The 18,024-nt window shown below is 50.2% G+C and overlaps 1 protein-coding gene across 1 annotated transcript in view; it reads left to right on the top strand.

Moving 5' to 3' along the window:
• The first annotated feature begins 6,372 nt into the window (after positions 1-6,372).
• ADAMTS18 (ADAM metallopeptidase with thrombospondin type 1 motif 18) overlaps positions 6,373-18,024 on the top strand; it is a 139,139-nt gene continuing 127,487 nt past the window's right edge. The window contains exons 1-3 of the mRNA XM_047079265.1: positions 6,373-6,462; positions 6,565-6,649; positions 9,379-9,695. Of these exons, the coding sequence (XP_046935221.1) occupies positions 6,373-6,462; positions 6,565-6,649; positions 9,379-9,695 (492 nt within the window). The remainder of the gene's footprint in view (positions 6,463-6,564; positions 6,650-9,378; positions 9,696-18,024) is intronic.

Below are 18,024 nucleotides of genomic sequence, written 5' to 3'. Positions count from 1 at the left end.
GGGGCCTCCAGACATTTTATATGTGTTGCTCCTTTTGACCCTTATGAAAATAAAAATAGGTGAACGATTATTTTCTCTGTGTGAACAACAATGAACACATTAGGACTTTGTGTTCAAGGTCACATAGCAAAAGTACGAGGATTGCTCTTGTTGCAAGTGTTAGAAGACCAAGTTAAAGGGGGAAATAAAGTCGGAAGGAGGTCTCTCAGCTTAAATGGTAGTGATTCCAAAGATTCACGGGGAGCCTACGAGAATCATGGGCACCAGCTGGGGCCTGTTTATTTCCCTCTCTCCTACTTGGTGAGTTTCATTTTCGAGCTCAGGGGGATGACTGCCGACAAATCCAGGTTTTAGTCATACATTGTGACAACCTCAGCTGAAGATGGGTTCATTCTCCCAAATCGCGTAGATAAACACCAGTGGATGATTCTGATAGGTCACGCTTCAGTCCAGATCCCACCCGTAATTTTTGGCCCCCCAAAAAGTGCTCTTCCAAGTTTGGGCAGGTCTAAATCACGGGTTAAACCAGAAAGAGGGAGATGGAAATGTGTCGAAGGCAAATTATCCTCTCCCACCCACAAATCTAATCAAACAAGCAACAAATACCACTCATCACGACAGCAAGGATTCAATCTCACGCGGGCCCTTTATTATTTCTATTATACTTTGATTCCTCCATGAGTAAGGAATGACTTGAAGGCATCCCCGAAGCTTTAAATCTTGGGGACTCAGAAGCAGTGCTGGCATTTAAGTGAGGGTGTAGGGATGGTGGAACACAGCTACCAGTTTGTGATATATTTAGTTAGGTCAGAAACAGCCAGGCGTTGGTTAAGAGACAAATGTCTGGGCCTCATCCCAGACCCACTTTACTGGAATATTCTTGGGGATGCCCACGAGTGTGGTTCTACAATTCCCCGTGTGATTTTGGTGATTTTGGTTAGTAGTAATGCTTGCCAATCCTGGCCCGCCCAGGCTCAGTGAGGCCTGGCTGGCCTTATAGACGTGAGCTAGGGAATCACCAGGGGCAGATGTCTGAGCCTGCGTGTGCTGAGATCCTGGTGGCAGGGGAATGAGGAGAGAATATGTCACCTAGACAAGAGTTATTTCCCTTTCTTAGGCAGCCTGATATTTTCCAGAGCTTTTGCAAAGTCTCCCTATTCCACCCTTCCACTGGGCACAGAGCTCAGAACTTGGCCTTGAGTCCGGTTGTGGAAATAAGTAGGTCTAGCTCCAATACAGCCTCCTGGGCTTCGGGCAAACAAACCACTTTTAATAGTAGGTCTTGGGAAAGTACTAAAAATAGAACAGGGAAGCAGCACCCTCCGGAGCAGAATCAACAGAGGCAAGTGGAGAGGAGGAGGGAGGAGTCTCACCACACAGATAAGTTACGACACACACGCAGGTTGTGAAGCAAAGAAATCGAGGTCCGTGTCCTAAGAAGTGCAATGAGAGACTGCAATAAAACGCAAGAGGGGAGAACGTTGACAATTCCTACATGGTGTTGGATGACAATCTATTTCCAAAGCTAGCTGCTAAGCTAAGAGGCTCTGCTTCCTGCATGGTCACTGACAAATAGCAAACGAATCTGGCTACATGGCACCGGTTGGAATTTCACTCTGTGTGTGGTGCTCACCTTGCCTTTCTGGGTGGTTATCTCTAAAGAACGCGGACAAAGTTTGGACCTGCCATTCTGTCATCTTCCACCTCCTCCCTCCTCCCCCACGATTTCTGAGTACTGTGTCAAGAACTTTGGCCGGAAGGAAGCCCTTCCCTTGGGGTTTTGAGGAGGTAAATAGATTTCCATCGCTTTGCTTTTCCTTTTGGCTACCGTGTTGAAATAAGTTAAACCTTGTTTTCTGTTTCTGTTTTACCCTGTTCTGGCTTTGGAGGCATGGCTTTAGATGTCTTTCTCTTCGGACATGAAAATACTCTCTCCGGGAAGCTGTTCAGTAAAACCTGACGAAATACTCAATGCAGCTTTCAAATGCCAGAGGAGGGGCAGTGTCCTTACGCTCTCCGCACGGAAAGAGGGGGAGAAAATAAGGGGTCAGTTATGGCACAAACAGTCAACAGTGGTGGGAGAAGAGCTGAATGTTCTCACTTTCCATGAAAGAGACACTTGCAGCTTCATAAAGCAGACACCAAGGGAAAAGTGGGTGAAATAGCAGGGATTGCCTTTTTTTCTCACGCTGGCCAGGAGGAGGCACATGACTGATGGCATATCCTTTTGAAGAAATGTTACACTTATGGCAATGTAGAAAGAAGAAAAACCAGTGCCTAGAATTGTATCATTGATATTAAAGAAGGAAAAAAGAGGGGAAGTATTTAAATAGGTAGGAGTGAAACCATGTGGGGGCATCTGAGTGGCTCAGTCGGTCAAGCGTCAACTCTTGGTTTTGGTTCGGGTTGTGATCTCACTCACATTTCTTGAGTTCGGGCCCTGTGTTGGGCTCTGTGCTGATAGCACAAGGAGCCTGCTTGGGATTCTCTCTCTCTCTCTCTCTCTCTCTCTCTCTCCCCCTGCTCACGTTCTCTCTCTCTCTCTCAAAATAAATAAGTAAACATTAAAAAAAAAGAGTGAAACCATGTAATCTTCCCATCTCAAGCTTTCCCACCATGTCCTTCCTCCCTCCCTCCCTCCCTCTCTTTCTTCTTACAAATATTTATTGAATGCTCACGGTGTGCCAGGCTCTGGGCTAAGTCTGACAAAATACGACACAACAGGTTTTTTTCCCTTTTCCCCCTTTGGTTTACGTGATGAACTGAATGTTTGTGTCCCCGCTCATTCATGGGATGAAATCTAACACCCAAGATGGGGTCTTTGAGAGACGATTAGCCCATGATGACTGGGTCAGTGCCCTTATAAAAAGGGATGGAAGAGGGCTCCCCGGTGGTTTCCAACATATGAGGACACAGCCAAAAGAAGGCGCGCTATGAACCAGGAAGCAGGCTCTTGCCAGACACCAGATCTGCGGGCACCTGGGTCTCGGGCTTCCCGGCCTCCAGAACTGCGAGAGAGAAATGCTTGTTGTTGATATGTCACCGCTGCTGTGGTATTCTCTTAGAGCAGCCCGAACAGACTGAGACAGATTCCAGTGAAGTTTATTATTTTTTAAGTGTATGTATTTATTGAGAAACAGGAAGAGAGCACAAGTGGGGGAGCAACAGAGAGACAGAGAGAGAGGGAGAAGCCCAAGCAGGCTCTGCACTGTCGGCGCTGAGACTGATGCAGGGCTTGAACTCAAAAGACTGTGAGATCCTCACCTGAGCGGACATCCAGAGTCCGGCGCTCACCTGACTGAGCCACCCAGGCGCCCTTGAACTTCAGATATTCATTATTGTGTCTTAGATTCGTACTTTTAAAATCAGCCAAGATTGGTGTTTCCAAATAACAGAGATGGGTGCTACTTTGCAATTCACAGCCCAAGGGCTGGACCTTGTGGTCCTGACTCTCTGTCACCATCTAGAGGCAATTTGTACATATTGCAGGGCTAGTTCTTGGAATATTGAGTGCATAAAATCCTCTCAGAAGGTATATATGGCTGGCTTTGCAGTGTTTATATATTGGCCCTGCAGAAGAAATTGGATCCAGTCATCTGAAAATGAATGGGACTGGACATTATGATCTCCCGAGCTATGAGTATGTGAGAAATGGGTCTTGGTTTCTGTATCAAACCGTGGAGGGCTGGGATTTACCCAGGGCAAAGGTTTACTAGGGTATGGGAGAAGAGGGATGAGCCATTTATATCAGGTTCAAGAGGAGACCTCCACACCCTTGGCGTGCAGTTCGTTTCTTACTAAAGTGCTTAAGTCACGTGTGTTAGAGTCACCCACAGGTGCTTGCCACAGATGCGTACGTGAGCACTACATCAAATCTCCTGGCTCAGAATTTCCCTGGCACATGGCCTGGGAATCTGCATAGGAAGACAGCATCACAGGTGACTGTCATGCACATTCAAATTTGACATCGGACGTATGAAGGAACAGAAGTACAGTGTATCCTCTGTTCTCCCTTTTAGAGCCCATGTATAAAGTGCTTAGAGAAACAGAGTCAATCCTGGAGATACCCTTCTGATGCATTGTGTGTATTCCTATTCCGCTGATTATAAGATCGAGGCCACAAGAGCTTAAACAGATCACGCGGGGAAACCCAGCTGGTTTGTTCCATCTGGATTTCCTCCCCGTGTGGCCTTTCTTCAGGGCCTTCCCTAGCAGAAGTGCTCTGGATCTGCAGCCCCCACCCATCTCCTCCTCTCTGCTGCGACCGGTGAAACTGACCAGGCGTGTTGAGCTCTCACTCCTTGTAAGCTGTGATGTGGACCTCATCTTAGCCACCTCGGCACTCTTAGGGTCAGAGCAGGGTCCACATCCCCCTCTCCTGCTACCATCCTGGTCCAAGAGGCCCGAGTTATTTACCTTAATTCTAGCAAGTTTGCCTGCCCCCCGGCCCTGCCTCAGCCCCTCCAATCCATATCCACACAAAATCTGAGACTTTTTTTTTAAAGTTTATTTATTTTGAGACAGAGAGAGAGAGAGAGAGAGAGCACGAATGAGCAGAGGAGGGGCAGAGAGAGGGAGAGAGAGGAAAAGGGAGAGGATCCCAAGCAGGCTCTGGGGCATCAGTGAGGAGCCCAACGTGGGGGTCGAACTCCGGAACTGTGCGATCGTGACCCGAGCCGAAGTTCGAAGCTTACCCAACTGGGACACCCAGGGGCCCCTGAGACTTTTTAGGAGATAATGTTATCCTCTCCACTCTCTGTCTGTCACACTCGAAATCTAACAGGTTCCTTCAGGCTTCCTCTCCCCACCCCACCAGGTCCTATTGATGTGGCCATTAGCTTTCCGCCTCTCCCTCTGGCCTGTAACTCTTTGGCCCTTTTCACCCTGGAAGACCTCCGCTTACCTTGTGCTCCCTCTCCTGGCACACAAGACCTTATTCCTCTCTTCCCTGGGAAAATCAACCCACTCCCTTTGGTCTTCCTTGGAAGGCCAACTCCAAAGAGACACGTGACGCGCAGACACTCTTAACCCCACTCCAGCTAAATTAGATTCTGCTGGCATTCTTTCTCATGTAGGCACCTATTCTCCTCCATGATAGTATTTGCGACCATTTGGGTTCTAGCGCCGTCGAGGAACCCAATCGCCGTCTTTCCCACTGGCCTGTGAGAACATATTTCGTTCATCACCGCCAGCAGGAGGGATCCCAAGATCAAACGAATGTATTGGGTCAAGAACGGGCGCGCGGCAAACGAGACGCACGTTCACCGCGACGGCAGGTACCGCTTGTTCCGGCCGAGTTCTGCGGGTCGTGGTGCTGGGGGCCGGGATTCCGTCTGGAGGAGCTGGAGGCATGGTCCCTGGGAGAAGGGAGAAAGATGAGAAGGATGAGAAGCGGTGGCCCACCGCCGGCCTGCCGTGCGCCGCGTAGGCAGCGACGAGGCTCAGGGTCCCGGCCCCCGGGCTCCTCCGCGTTTGCCAGCTCCCCGGTTCCTCGGGTGGGCTCCCGGGAGCCCAGCCGAGCCCAGTTTCCTCTTCTTTATCAAGGGGTTAATGATTCCCCCCTTGCCAAGCAGGGCCTTGAGGTAAATGGAGACAAAGCACCTGGCACTCGGGAGGCGTTCAGAGCGCGAAATACCTCGGCTGTGTCGCCGGAAGACTTGTCCAAGAGAAGTCTGCACAGGCAGCGAGGGGAGTCGCGCCGCTTACCTGGGCCTGCCCCCTCCCAGCTCGGCCCTCCGTGCGCCGAAATTACGTTTTCCGAGCCGGACCCAGGGCGCTCCCCCCTCCCTCCCCCCGCCACTCCCCCAGGGCCCTCCCCCTCCGCCTCCCCCCTCCGAGCGGGAGCCGGGGATCCCACGCCCTTGCACCAGCCCGGGGGCTCGGACGGGCCCGGGAGCCGCTGGTCGCCAATCACCGTGCGGTGGAGAGGCGGGCGCTCGGCTCGGCGCGCCGGGGGAGCCAGCTGGCGCTGCTTTCCCCGGGAGCCTCAGACGCTCGCACAGACAGACGGACGCACAGACTGGCGGGCGAGCGGGCGGGCAGGCACGGACAGCGTCCCCCGGCCGTCTGCGCTCCGAGGCGCGCGCCCGCCCCGGGGAGCCCCCACCCCCGCCCCGTGCGCCCCCCCACCCCACCCCTCCCGGGAGCGGCGGGCGGCAGCTCCGCGGGCCGGCGCCGGCAGAAGGGAGGGCGCGCGGGCGGCCGGAGGAGGGGAGGCCCCGGCGCGCGCGGCCCGCGAGGTGAGCGGCGGCGGCTCCCACCTGGCGCCGCACCTGGAGCGCCGCGCTCCGGGCCGGCGGGGAGAATGCGCGCCGCCAGTGCGCTCCGCCCGCCGCGTCCGGCCGCCCGCAGCCGCCGCGCCCGCACCTGACCATGGAGTGCGCCCTCCTGCTCGCGTGCGCCCTGCCCGCCGCCCGCTCGGGCCCGCCGCGGGCTCCGGCGGGGCTGGGGCGCGTGGCCAAGGCAGGTGCCCGCCGAGGGGCGCGCCGAGAGCGGGGAGGGGGGGGGCGCCCGGCGCCAGCCCCGCCGCGCCCCTCACGCGCGGTGTCACCTTTTCTCTTGCAGGCGCTCCAGCTGTGCTGCCTCTGCTGTGCGTCGGTCGCCGCAGCCCTAGCCAGTGACGGCGGCGGCGGCGGCGGATTAAACGTCGGTTCGTATTTGCTCCCCACCCCGAGAAAGGGCCTTCCCGGGCACTTGTCCCTTCTTTCCCCCCCCTCCCCGAAAGAGGGGAAAGTGGGAAGGCGCGTTCCACGTCCCCCCTCCCCTCCCCGCCCCGACCTGGCAGGTGTGTGCCCATCCTGGAAAGGGTTCCTGTTTGGCGGGGCGGGGGGGGGTGATGTGGCAAGGACTCTGAACTTATCAAAAGAATCAGTGTCTTGAGCTGAAAGTCGCATAATTGAGAAAACAATACTTTCCCTGGGTCACAGACGGCTTGTTTAAAAAACATACTGCGGTGAGAAATTAGGAAGGGGACATTCTGGTTGATAGCAGAAGGCACCTTCCTTATTTCCTTCCTTTTCTGGGAAAGCCTGTGGGAACTAATGCTTGGGGGGGGGGGAGAGTGAAAAAATGCGAGACCTCCCCTTCCCCGTCTCTCCTCCTCGTTTTCCTCTCCACTTGTGTTCCTTCTCTTCTTTTCCTTCTCTCCTTTTTCCTGCCCTTGGGTCACGGATGCCCCAAGACTGCTTTTAGAAGGAGGAGAGCAGGTAAGCTGGAGGTCTCTGGGGGCTTTATCTCTTCTGAGGTTCCCAGCCAAAAACCTCCAGAGAACACCCTTCCCTCCTGTCATTTATTAACTTCCTGATGGTTGCCATTGTTTCCACCAGCTACAGGAGAACAGCTCATCCACGTGTCTAGCAAACCTGATGTCCAACCCGGATTCTAGGAGTTTTAGCCTTGCAGGGTCCTCTCCTGCTGTGGGAGAGCCAGGCGTATTGGGGAGAGGGGAAATGGCAGAGTCCTCGAATCAAGGCCGGGGAAAATGTGGCTGAGATGAGGGGAGGGGACAGAGCCAGGAATTAACTCCTGAGAAATTCACCGTTTGTCCAACCAGAGAGGCTGACTGGAGTTTCTGAAACAACCCCTCATTGTTCGATTAGAGGTCAAAAGCTGGAGGCTCCCTCTGGGGCAGGCGGATTTGTGGGCTGATGGCCTAGAGGGCTGGCTGGATAAGGCTACCCATGGCCCCCTGGCTAAGAGCAGGTGGGGTTTCAGGTGGGTTTGGGGAAAGCGGTCAGAAACCTCTTCCTGCAGAGACTGGCGCATGCGCTGGCCCAGTTTCCACACTTGGGTTTTAGCACGGTGGAGAAAGGAGGTGGTTTTTTGATAAGAAAAAGTTGCATTTAATCAAGAGTCACATTCCTGTAAAGCAGCGCAACAGAGTTTTAAGACAGAAGTAGTGTAAAAACAAAACTCAGTTTTTTAAGGGTAAGAGAGGAGGAAAACTTATGTCCCAGTTATTTTTTAACAAGCATGTCAGAGATAGTATTTCTAGTCAGAGGAGTCGAGAAAATGGGAGAGGCGGGCTGTAAAGAAGACTGAGAGAAGGGTAGTGGCTCAAGCAATCAGAGTCACAGGTGGTTCGTACACAGAAGAACACAGTTGAAAATTATTGTCATGTTGGGATTTTATTTTTCCAAACGGAGGCTCAATTAGCACATCGCTCATGGATCCTTCTTGCCTACAAGCCTTCTGTTCATTCCTGAGCTTTTCTTACTTGGTTGTTGACTCTCTTGGGAAAAGGGAAATGCCTCTCTCTTTTCCTCCTCCAGTAACCAGGGACCCAAGTGACTCAAACATGCCTCTTAGTTATTCGGAATCGTTCTAAACACTTTCCAAATTAGTTTCCCATTCTGTGCCTAGAAAGTGGAAACGCAGAATGTCTTCGAACACGCAGAAGGTCTGTCCCAAATCCTTTTGTGATGGTAGTTCTTGGTCTCAGCATTCTGTGATAGAAAACGGTGTGCTGGCTTCGGTTTTCCAGCAGCAAATAGTTGGTTGGGTTTTGGGTTTTTTTGTTTTTTGTTTTTTTGGTTTTTTTGCAAGCAGCAATTAGTGCTGCTCTTCTAGAGAGCAATGGGGAAAGTATTTTTAAACGTGCCTTCCAGGTGTTCCCCTGACTGATACTCCCTCCCTCACCAACATGTCTGAGCAATTTTAACCATCAGACTCAATAGGAAAGTTCTGACAATTTTGAGACATTTTTGAATGCATCCACTGTATTTTATGCTTACAGTGAAATGGGATTGTCCCTGGAAAAGCTCAGAGTAAAACGTTCAGAGCAATACAAGCGCTGGGGTTTTATTATCACATGTAGTTGCTCTCGGAAATCTGAAACTGCCAGTATTCGCTCGTTATCTGAGATAGCATCTCAAGTTACTCAGCACTGGGAGTTATCATTTGAAATTTAAACTCTGCCTCCCCCTGTGCTCCCAGTTCAGTTTAAGCCCGAAGATATTAATCTCCTCGGAAAAAAAAAAAAATGATGCATTTCTTTACTTCTGCGGTTCTGTATTTATTTTGTGTCCAAAAGATCACTTTTTATGTACGGATGGTTCTGCACCTCCCAGACTCCAGTTCATCTCTCTCTGTCTCCAGACCACGAGAGAGAGTTGTGGCATTTTCTCGCAAACATTCTTGGCATTCGTGAAGATCGTGCTTGACTTCTCGGTTTGGTAGGCATCCCTGTCACAGAGCTCCTTGCAAAAGCCACAGAGTTCTCCTCTTCGGGAGCAGCTCTGAGTTCCCGTTAAGCGAGGTGCAGGGCAGTGGAAACAAAGATACCTTTGAGCTGTCCTTTGCTCCCCGCCAGCCTGTTGGAAAGCGAGCCTTTGGCACTGTGGGTACCGGGTGCTGACAGCTAAAACTTTCCCGTTGCAGATTACGTCTTTGTCACGCCGGTGGAAGTGGACTCAGGCGGGTCGTATATTTCACACGACATTTTGCACAACGGCAGGAAAAAGCGATCGGCGGGGAGTGCCGGCAGCTCCCCGCATTACCGATTTTCAGCATTTGGACAGGAACTACATTTAGAACTGAAGCCCTCGGCGATTTTGAGCAGTCACTTTATTGTCCAGGTACTTGGAAATGATGGTGCTTTGGAGACTCCGGAACCCGCAGTGCAGCGATGCTTCTATCAGGGATTTATCAGAAATGACAGCTTCTCCTCCGTCGCTGTGTCTACGTGTGCCGGCTTGGTAAGCACCCCGCACGCTGGGTCGACTCCCCCTTTCTTGTGTTTTGTGGACCTCGAATGAACAGATGTCTGCAATATTAAGTGTTCTTCCAGCCAGCTCGACACATTCACACTGTCAGCTTTGATACTTCTAATATTCTCAATTAATCTAATCTGCTCCCAGAAAAAGAAAATAGAATAGAACTTTAATTACCATTTAGAACATTCTTTTGATGTTTAATGGTCTGGGCCTCTTTATTCTCTGTGTTTGAGACGATCCCTGAGGAAATTAATTTGATGGATGCCATTCGCTTTGTAAAGTCTTAAGAGACCCAGGCATTATATAAATCTAACAAGCTGCATGCTTCTACACTGCTTTGAGACGGGAAAACTGTATTTCAATGCAAAATTGTGTTCAGCAGCCCCGTTAAGCCCAACCTTCACTGTAGAAGGGAGGCCCTTTGTTTTCTTTGAACTAAGCTGTTCATGTCCTGCTCGCACAAGACATCCTTTTAGACTGTGGTGTGGTGTGGTGTGTTTGAGGACTGGCAGGACTGAGTGTGGCATCCAGGGAGGCAGAGCACTTAAAAAGTATTGGGGACGAGCGTCATTTCCTCTCTGTGCGATCCTCGACAGCTGAGCTCCAGGCCAAGGCTGTTGGTGTAAAACGATACTTGCCTCAGGATTCGGTCAAATCTACGAGGCAGTAAATGCGGCTCTGGGTTCGCACTGCCGTTGAGAAGCCTCTTGCACGGACGTAAGAGTGTGTGTGTGTGTTCAAACACATCATTGGCCATGCCCTGGCATGTCCGGAAGAAGTGTGGGAAAGCCCAAGTGGCGATGTCGTTCGTAACGTGCACGGTAAATCAGGACACCGAGCAAGGAGCGGGGCGGGAGGTGTAGGTGCCGGTGAATGAAAACTCCCACGTTCTGCGCCAGTCGAAACTTTATTATTCAACTTCGTTTTCGTAGCGTGGCCTGAAATGCAGCTATCACCTTTCATCACAACTAGAGTTTTGGTGTTCTTTGGTGTAATTTTGCAGTATCGGGGGAGGCAAAGATTTGACAGTTCCCAGCTAAGCTTGATCCATGTAAATGACCGCCATGACTCACTAATGACGTGGCTATGCACACCCACAAATAGATTTGGCGTTTTGTTGGTGGTGGTGGTGGTGGTGTTGTTGGGCTTGATGGTGATGGGTCTTCTGCTCTTTTCCGGGCATTGTCCCGTATTTCCCCCGTCTCCTGTCTGCTCCTGTATCCTAATGCCTTCGGGAGTGGAGGCACCTCACTGTAGTGGCTTAAACTATCCCATTCCACATAACACCGTGGAGGTGCAAGTTATGAACCTCCATATGCCTTCGTGTCTTCAGCTCTAGAGTGGAAATAACAAGAGGGTTTACAGCACAGACAGAGCTGTGGGGATTAGGCGACTTCTTACATGGACGATGCGAAGCGGTTCCTGGCAGGGAATAATCGCTCCCTGGCGGTTCTAGTTCCGGCAACGCTTAGCCACCTCACGTACCTCTCTTGGGATTCCCCCCTCTGTGAATGACAGGAAATCTGATCAGTTGCCTCCTATCAATAGATGTCAGTTGACTTCTCCTGGGGAGGAGAGTCACCGGGAGCAAATGATCGCTTAACAAACGGGAATGAGGCAAGTGAAAAATTTCCATCGTTGTGATGGATGTGAGAGAATTGACGGCCACATGCGCCTGTGTCTAAGGCCAATGTGGGTTGGAATCATGACATTTGGATTCTGTCTCCCCTACTCCAGAAGCCAGCTGCATGTAATCAGTTAAATAACTTTTCTAGGTCTCAGTTTCCTCTCCTGCATCATGTAAAATAACTTCTCAGACCACTGCCATCTCTAGGCATCTGACTCTGATTAGCCGATTTGTTGACCCTGGCGGGGCCCACTTGCTATGGGGTAGGGTGAGAATCAAGCCGATCCCCACCTCTCCGTGACCCTGCCAAACGACTACGAAACACAAACACATACCCCCCAAACTTGATGAGAAAAAAACAACAAGAAAGAAACATGAAAGGGGAAAAAAAACCACAACTGAGAAACTGGACGCCACTCTGAGTTAATTTTTGAAGCCCCGTGTTGAAGTATAATGTGTGTACGGAAACGTGCAAAACGAACATGCAGAAAAAGGCAAAAATCATAGAGCACAGCCTAGTGAACTTTCACACAGTTCGCACCCATGTACCCGCCACCAAGATGAAACAAGACATTCCCAGTGTCCCAGACGATCCCCCTGTGTCCGCTCCCCGGTCCCTACCCCACCCCCACCCCCAGAGGTAACCACTGTCCTAACTTCTAACTTAGCTTACTTTTGCCCATTTTAATATTTTACGTAAGGCAAATTACACAGTATTCGTCCGCGTGAATATTTCACCAGGTTTCCATTTAGAGGTCGGTGGGCGTCTAAGCGTTCTGGTTTGGGCTATTCTGGAGTACCGCTGAGCATTCTTGTCTGTGCCTTGTGGTGAGCCTGTGGACCCCTGTCGGAAGTATACCTAACAACGCGTTGTTGGGTGTGGCTGTGCCACTTTGCACCTGCCATCAGCGGGTATGGGAGCTCCAGTCACTCCACATCCTCGCCGACACTTACTTGTTGTCTCTGGTTTCCATTTTAGCTACCGAAGTGATGGGCGTGACGTGGTTCCCCATGACGGGTTTAGTTTGTGGTGTCCTGGTGGTGATTGCAGTCGAGTACCGTTTCTTCTGCTCACTGGCCATCTGTATGTCCTCTTTTGTGATTCGTCTCTATCCTGCAGACAGATGGTATTAATGCTTCCAGCCTATGCTGTGGTGTTTTTCCCTTTTCTCTGTCAATAGAAACCAGAATTCTGAGCAAAAACACTGCTCTGCTGGTGTGACCTCTCTGTTAGGATGGCTGCGATTCTCTAACAAGGCACTGACCTGCTTATGAAGCACTATCAAACGGCAGTAGTGAAGACGGTGAGATCATCTGAGGTACCACGGTGAGGGGACACTTCACTAGAAACAGGGAGAGAGGGTGATGGGGAGGAATATTCGTGGCAGGAGGAAGACTTTCTTCATCCTTCCAGCCCCTTAGGAGTCATAGACCTTGCCCTCCTTCTTTGGCCAAACAAAAGGTTATACCTTTGCTAAAGTTCATTAGCAGCTACTCTGATGGCTTCCGAGCAGTGAATAATGGAAGAGTTCATGAGAGGGGCGAACCTCTCCATGCTTTTTTGGAGAGACTTGGCAGGGTTAACGTGCTAAAGGAGACGAGCAACTCTTCTTGCCTTGATGTAGAAGCTGACGGGAGCCGAATGAGACTGATAGGTAGAGTCTCTTCCACTGGAAGGCTCTGTGTCAGGGTTTCTACCCCCATGGAGCTGGATGACTGGCCTCGGAATGCCTTTAGAGGTTACAGCAACTTCCTCGAGTGCAATGCAGTGTGTCTCAGGACAATAGGTCACCTTTCCATAACGAAGCACCCATGGAAGAACTAACCTGTTATCTTGGTCACCAGGGAAGCCCCAGGAGAGAATGAGAAAGGGTAGGAAGGTTATAATCATGAAATAGATGCCTATGTATATACATGTGTACGTGCATATTCCAGAGAGGATGTCTCTGGCAGGGAATTTCCCTCAATAATTCAGAATTAAACTGTCCTTCGAGTATTTGCTTAAAATGCACTCCCCTCCTCACGACTGACAGGGCTCGCTTTACTCAGGAGTTGAGCAGGCCATTATTTACTTAGAACAAGGGACAGAACAGAAGTTGCAAACTTCCCTGGGTGAATCCTGCCTCCCGCGGTGTCCCGGCATGATTATTATTTTTTGGGGTTTTGAGTGCATTTAGACAGGAACTTGCCTACTCCAACTCCTCACTGCCCCCTACATCTGACTGCCTCGCACTCTGTGAGGGTGTCTTGGGTTTCAGCCTTTGTCCCAGAATCTTGGGGGTGCAGATTAACCCAACCACCATTTGCCATGTACATTCCTCCTACCGTATCTAGCCTCTCTTCCACTAACACAGCCATGGGAAGGTCATTACGTCCAGGAAGCCCATGCTGTTGTTAGCATTCGCTTCTTGGTGTTGAACTACCACCTACCTTTTTATGACTTTCACCTGTATTTCTTAATTTTGTCTTCTGGGTTGGTAGAACAAACTTGTACCTTTCTGCCTCCATGCTGGGAGATCCAAAAGGCCTTTCTGCTCAAAAATGTTTTGCCTTAGAGCTCCTTTTTTTTTTTTTTTTTTTAATCAGGACATTGGTTTTCAGAGTGTGATCAGCTGCATTAACTTTGCCTGAGGTGTTGAAAATTTGAATTTCTTTACCCACAACAGAAGGTCAGAGAGGCTAAGCTCAGGAATGTGTGTTTTTCTAATTCTCCAAGTGACTCCTAATGCATATTAACAGTAGAGAACCATTGGATCAAGACGTTGAACAAATAGGCAAATTGTTTTAATAACTGCTGTTGGGAAAAAAAATAATTGCTTTTGGTTTGACAGACCGATCCCATTTCTAAAAGTTAGTGGAAATGTCATGTTTTAAGAACAGACTGAAAAGACACATTGAAAGATTATCCTTTTATTCAACAAGTTTTGATTAGCTTCTGTCAGGCACCTGTCAGGGTACAGCGGATAAAGTCACAAGCACGTTGGATGCCATGTTCTAGTTTATAGAAGAAGTTCACGGCGTAGGGTTTTAAAAATGGGGGAAGCATAGTCAAAGAGTACTAAAAGCCACCTCTGGGAGATCTACTGTGCACATTAGCATATTAGCAACTTAGAAATGCCCTACTTTAAGGACATTTGTTTAAGCCTAGAATTTTCCTAACTGACAGTCTGGTACTAACAAGAAAATCGAAGCGATGATTCCCAAAAAAGATCTATTACGTATTGATTTCTAACCGGGGGGGGGGGGGGGGGGAGATGTTCCCGGAATAAAAGGATTTCATGACCATATAAGTGGCCATATATTCCCATAGAGTTAGGAAACCTTAGGTTTAAATGCAATTAGAAGTCTTTTCTGTAATAGGGTCCACACCTTTTAATATGCTAATGTGGATTGCGGCTTGCGAAGCTCCCAGAGGTGGCATTCTAATACTAATTGGGCTGCTCCCCTCTCTTGAAGGCGTACTTTCATCAATAACTTGTCCAGATTTCTGTGGTTCACCCTAAAAGAGCAATTTCTAGCTCTAAGATTACTTGCACTTTGCGGGTGCCTGATAAACCTAATTTCCATGTGTTCCCGTTGGGGAAATACACCCCTTGCTTGACACACTCGAGCACCAAGCTCCGTTCACCATGTGAGGATCAAGTGACAAGGCTCGTGGGAACTTCCGCCGTATTGCTCCCCTCCCCAGATCTGTACTAAGTGTACTTGGTGCTCTACCTTTGATGAATAACAGTGAGCGAGCTCCCAGCTGGCGAAGAGCGGAGGATTGCTCGGCCCGCTGTCTTCCCTCGTCTCCAGTCAGGATCCAGGCTCAGCACTGCATTCAGGGGATCAGCGGAAAGTGCGCAGGAGATCCCTCTGGCCTCAAGTCCTGACATACCGCCTAGTTCTTGTCCCTCAGCTTTCTTTCGTTTCTTCTCTCCTTGTCCCCAACAATTAAACCGTAAGTGGTGTTTCTCCTCCGTGGCTGGCTGCCCCGGTGTCCTCATGCCTTTGTTGGCGGTGGCCTCTAGACTGCTCTCCAGAGAGCCCCGGTCCCTGCGAGGAGCTTTAGAAGCGGTTGTGTTTCTGTAGGCGGTAGGACAGCTTTGATCTCCCCTTTTCAGAGTCATTTTATGACTCAGAAGGCTCAGCCATTGAGTTGTCTCTTGCTGGCCACTGCCTTCCCTACAGTCTTTAGAAAGCTGGTTTCCGTTCATAAAAGGGCTGAAGTTAAATGACTTTAGTCCAGACGTGCAGAAAGAAACTCCGCTGTCTTGCTTTGTGGCGACTTGTTAGCTAAGCAGGGGTTTGCTGAATTACATACACCCCCTTGGAACTTCTCAATCACTTGAGAGGATCATGTGAAATTAAGGATTAGACTGGGCTGTATTCACAAGTGTTTGGATACAGGCTGATCCAAATCAGAGATGTTTTCTTAGGTTATTGATTCATCAAGGGTAAAAAGATGTTTTTCTTTCTTTCTTTCTTTCTTTCTTTCTTTCTTTCTTGGCCACTCTTCAGCCATGATTTGCTGCAAGCAATACTTGTAGCAAAATGCCAGCTAATTTCTTTTTTTCTGAAAACAGGGCCAAGGTTCTTGCCAAAGAGCAGGGTCCCGAGGCTGCCTTGAGGGGTGCTCACATGGGAGGGTGGAAGGCTGACTCTTCCCCCCGGGGCTCTCTGGCTGTGAGAGGGTGGCCGCCAGAGGAACGTAACCCCCAGCCTCCAGGATTGTGAGTGCTGGGCTTTCTCCATGCCTCTGCACCTGTTGTTTTTCACCTGTAACGTGGATGTAACTCTGTCGCTTTCGGGGGACTGTGGCGACACATGATGAGCACTTAGCCTGGCACGTGCTGGGCACCCCGTCCTTCATTACCCTTGGCTTTGGACTAGGAGGGGGTCTGGGAAGGAAATGGCAATGGCACGCTGGTCCTGGAGCCTCCTCAAGCCTGTCCAAAGGGGAAGAGGGCCCTGGGTGGTGGCAATACCCTGCAGACGATATTTGGAGATTTTATGGGAGCAAGTAACCGCTACGTGATCCACCATGAAGGAAGGAAGCAAGAGAAAGGTAAAGAATAACGGGGAAAGATCAGCCCACACGTGAAGGTCTGGATGGAGGCATGCATGGTAGAGAGCGTGGTGTACCGGCTTTGAGCTCAGACTTGGAAGTCCCAGCTCTGGCCTTCAGTAACCACGTAACTCGGGTCAAATCACGGACCTCTCCACGCTTCATTTCCTCATCGGTGAGATGAGGAGAATGGGGCTTATGGATGCTGACTTGGAAGGAAAATACGGAATGGTGCAATGCTTAAAACAGCGCCTAGCGCCTAGTAATGATGTTGGTAGTGGTAATGAGAGAGTAATAATTGCCATGATTGCGGACCTCCTTCCGTAAAGGTGTTTCCAACGTTGGCTAATGCCAGTCCTCTTTACCACCCGCAGGCAGGAAACTTGTAGCCACGGTAATAATAGTTTGTATTTATGGAGCACTTCCTTTCGTGATTAAAACTGGGGTCGTGGAGAGAGGAGGATTCAGCTAAGACACAGACTGAGGCCTTCATAAGATTTAACCGCCAGAGAGCGTAGGGGTGTTCAAGGTCTAAAGTAGCATACCCCCCCGGCCCCCACGCACTACAAAAGGACCGAGGCACCTAAAAACAAACAAACAAACAAAAAACCCCAGCATCATATTTTTAGGCCCCACCTCTGAGATTTCTGTGGATCCTGGGTAGAGCCGAGGCGTCCATTTGAGTAAACGCAAGAAAAACCTTCACAGATGGTCCCACCCAACGGGCACTGGTGACTGAATTAGCGTCCTGAGTGTGTCAGCGAAGAATCTTCTCAGGGGAGACGGGACAGCTGGAACATCTTTGGGACAATTGTTTTTGCTTTATGGATGCATCGCGGCACGTAAGTGTGACTGTCCATGCTCTAACTGGCACCAGCCGATGTGTATGCTAAGAGGGCAGGCAGCGTGGCTAGTGTGGCTCCAAACGTAGAACATTCTGGTTTGTGTATCCTGGGAAGCTTCACTGGCGGGTAGAATTGCTCCACTTCGAGCTAGGTTAAGCCTAAAAAATACATTTTTTTTGGCTCAGAGATCACTCACATTCATCCTTCCCACCCTCGTCCTTGTCCTAGGATGGCTAGCCTTGAGCAAGGCGGGACCCGAGGTACCCAGTGATGTCATCACTGTTGTCTTTCTTCTGACTCTGCTCTTTTTGTGCCTCCTGAGTTCTGGAGAGGAGTCCAACGTTTCCTTGGGTGCCTGGTGTCTCAGGTGCCTTACTCAGCGGTGACACCACAGTTGGAACCTATATACTGTGTGAGAGCACGTGTGTGGGGCTCTGGACTTGATTCCCTCTCTCATCTCTCCGGTAGCCTCGGGGCCGTGCTCCATTCCTCTGTGTTTCCAAACAAGACCAAATTTTGTCTTCACTTACGTCATGATATGTGAGTTAATGCCTAAAAGGAAGTGAGGGGTGATGCACAGCAAGCCAAGGATTGCAGGTATGGGTTTGAATCTCCTTTTGAAACTAGAGTTTATTACGTCTGGTGGGGTGTGCGTGCGTGTGTGTGTGTGCGCACGCGTGCGCTCATGTGCACAGTTAAAATGTCCATAAGCTGTATTAGCACTTTTCCTGAAGCATTTTTGTGATGGGAAGGGGGAGTGCTTGGGAATAACACATATCTGGGAGCTCC

The sequence above is a fragment of the Lynx rufus genome, unplaced genomic scaffold, assembly GCF_022079265.1.
Source record: "Lynx rufus isolate CCGP_SWC_20201006 ecotype Redwood Valley unplaced genomic scaffold, mLynRuf1.p SCAF_16, whole genome shotgun sequence".
NCBI lineage: Eukaryota > Metazoa > Chordata > Mammalia > Carnivora > Felidae > Lynx > Lynx rufus.
This window is presented reverse-complemented; position numbering and strand designations above follow the sequence as displayed.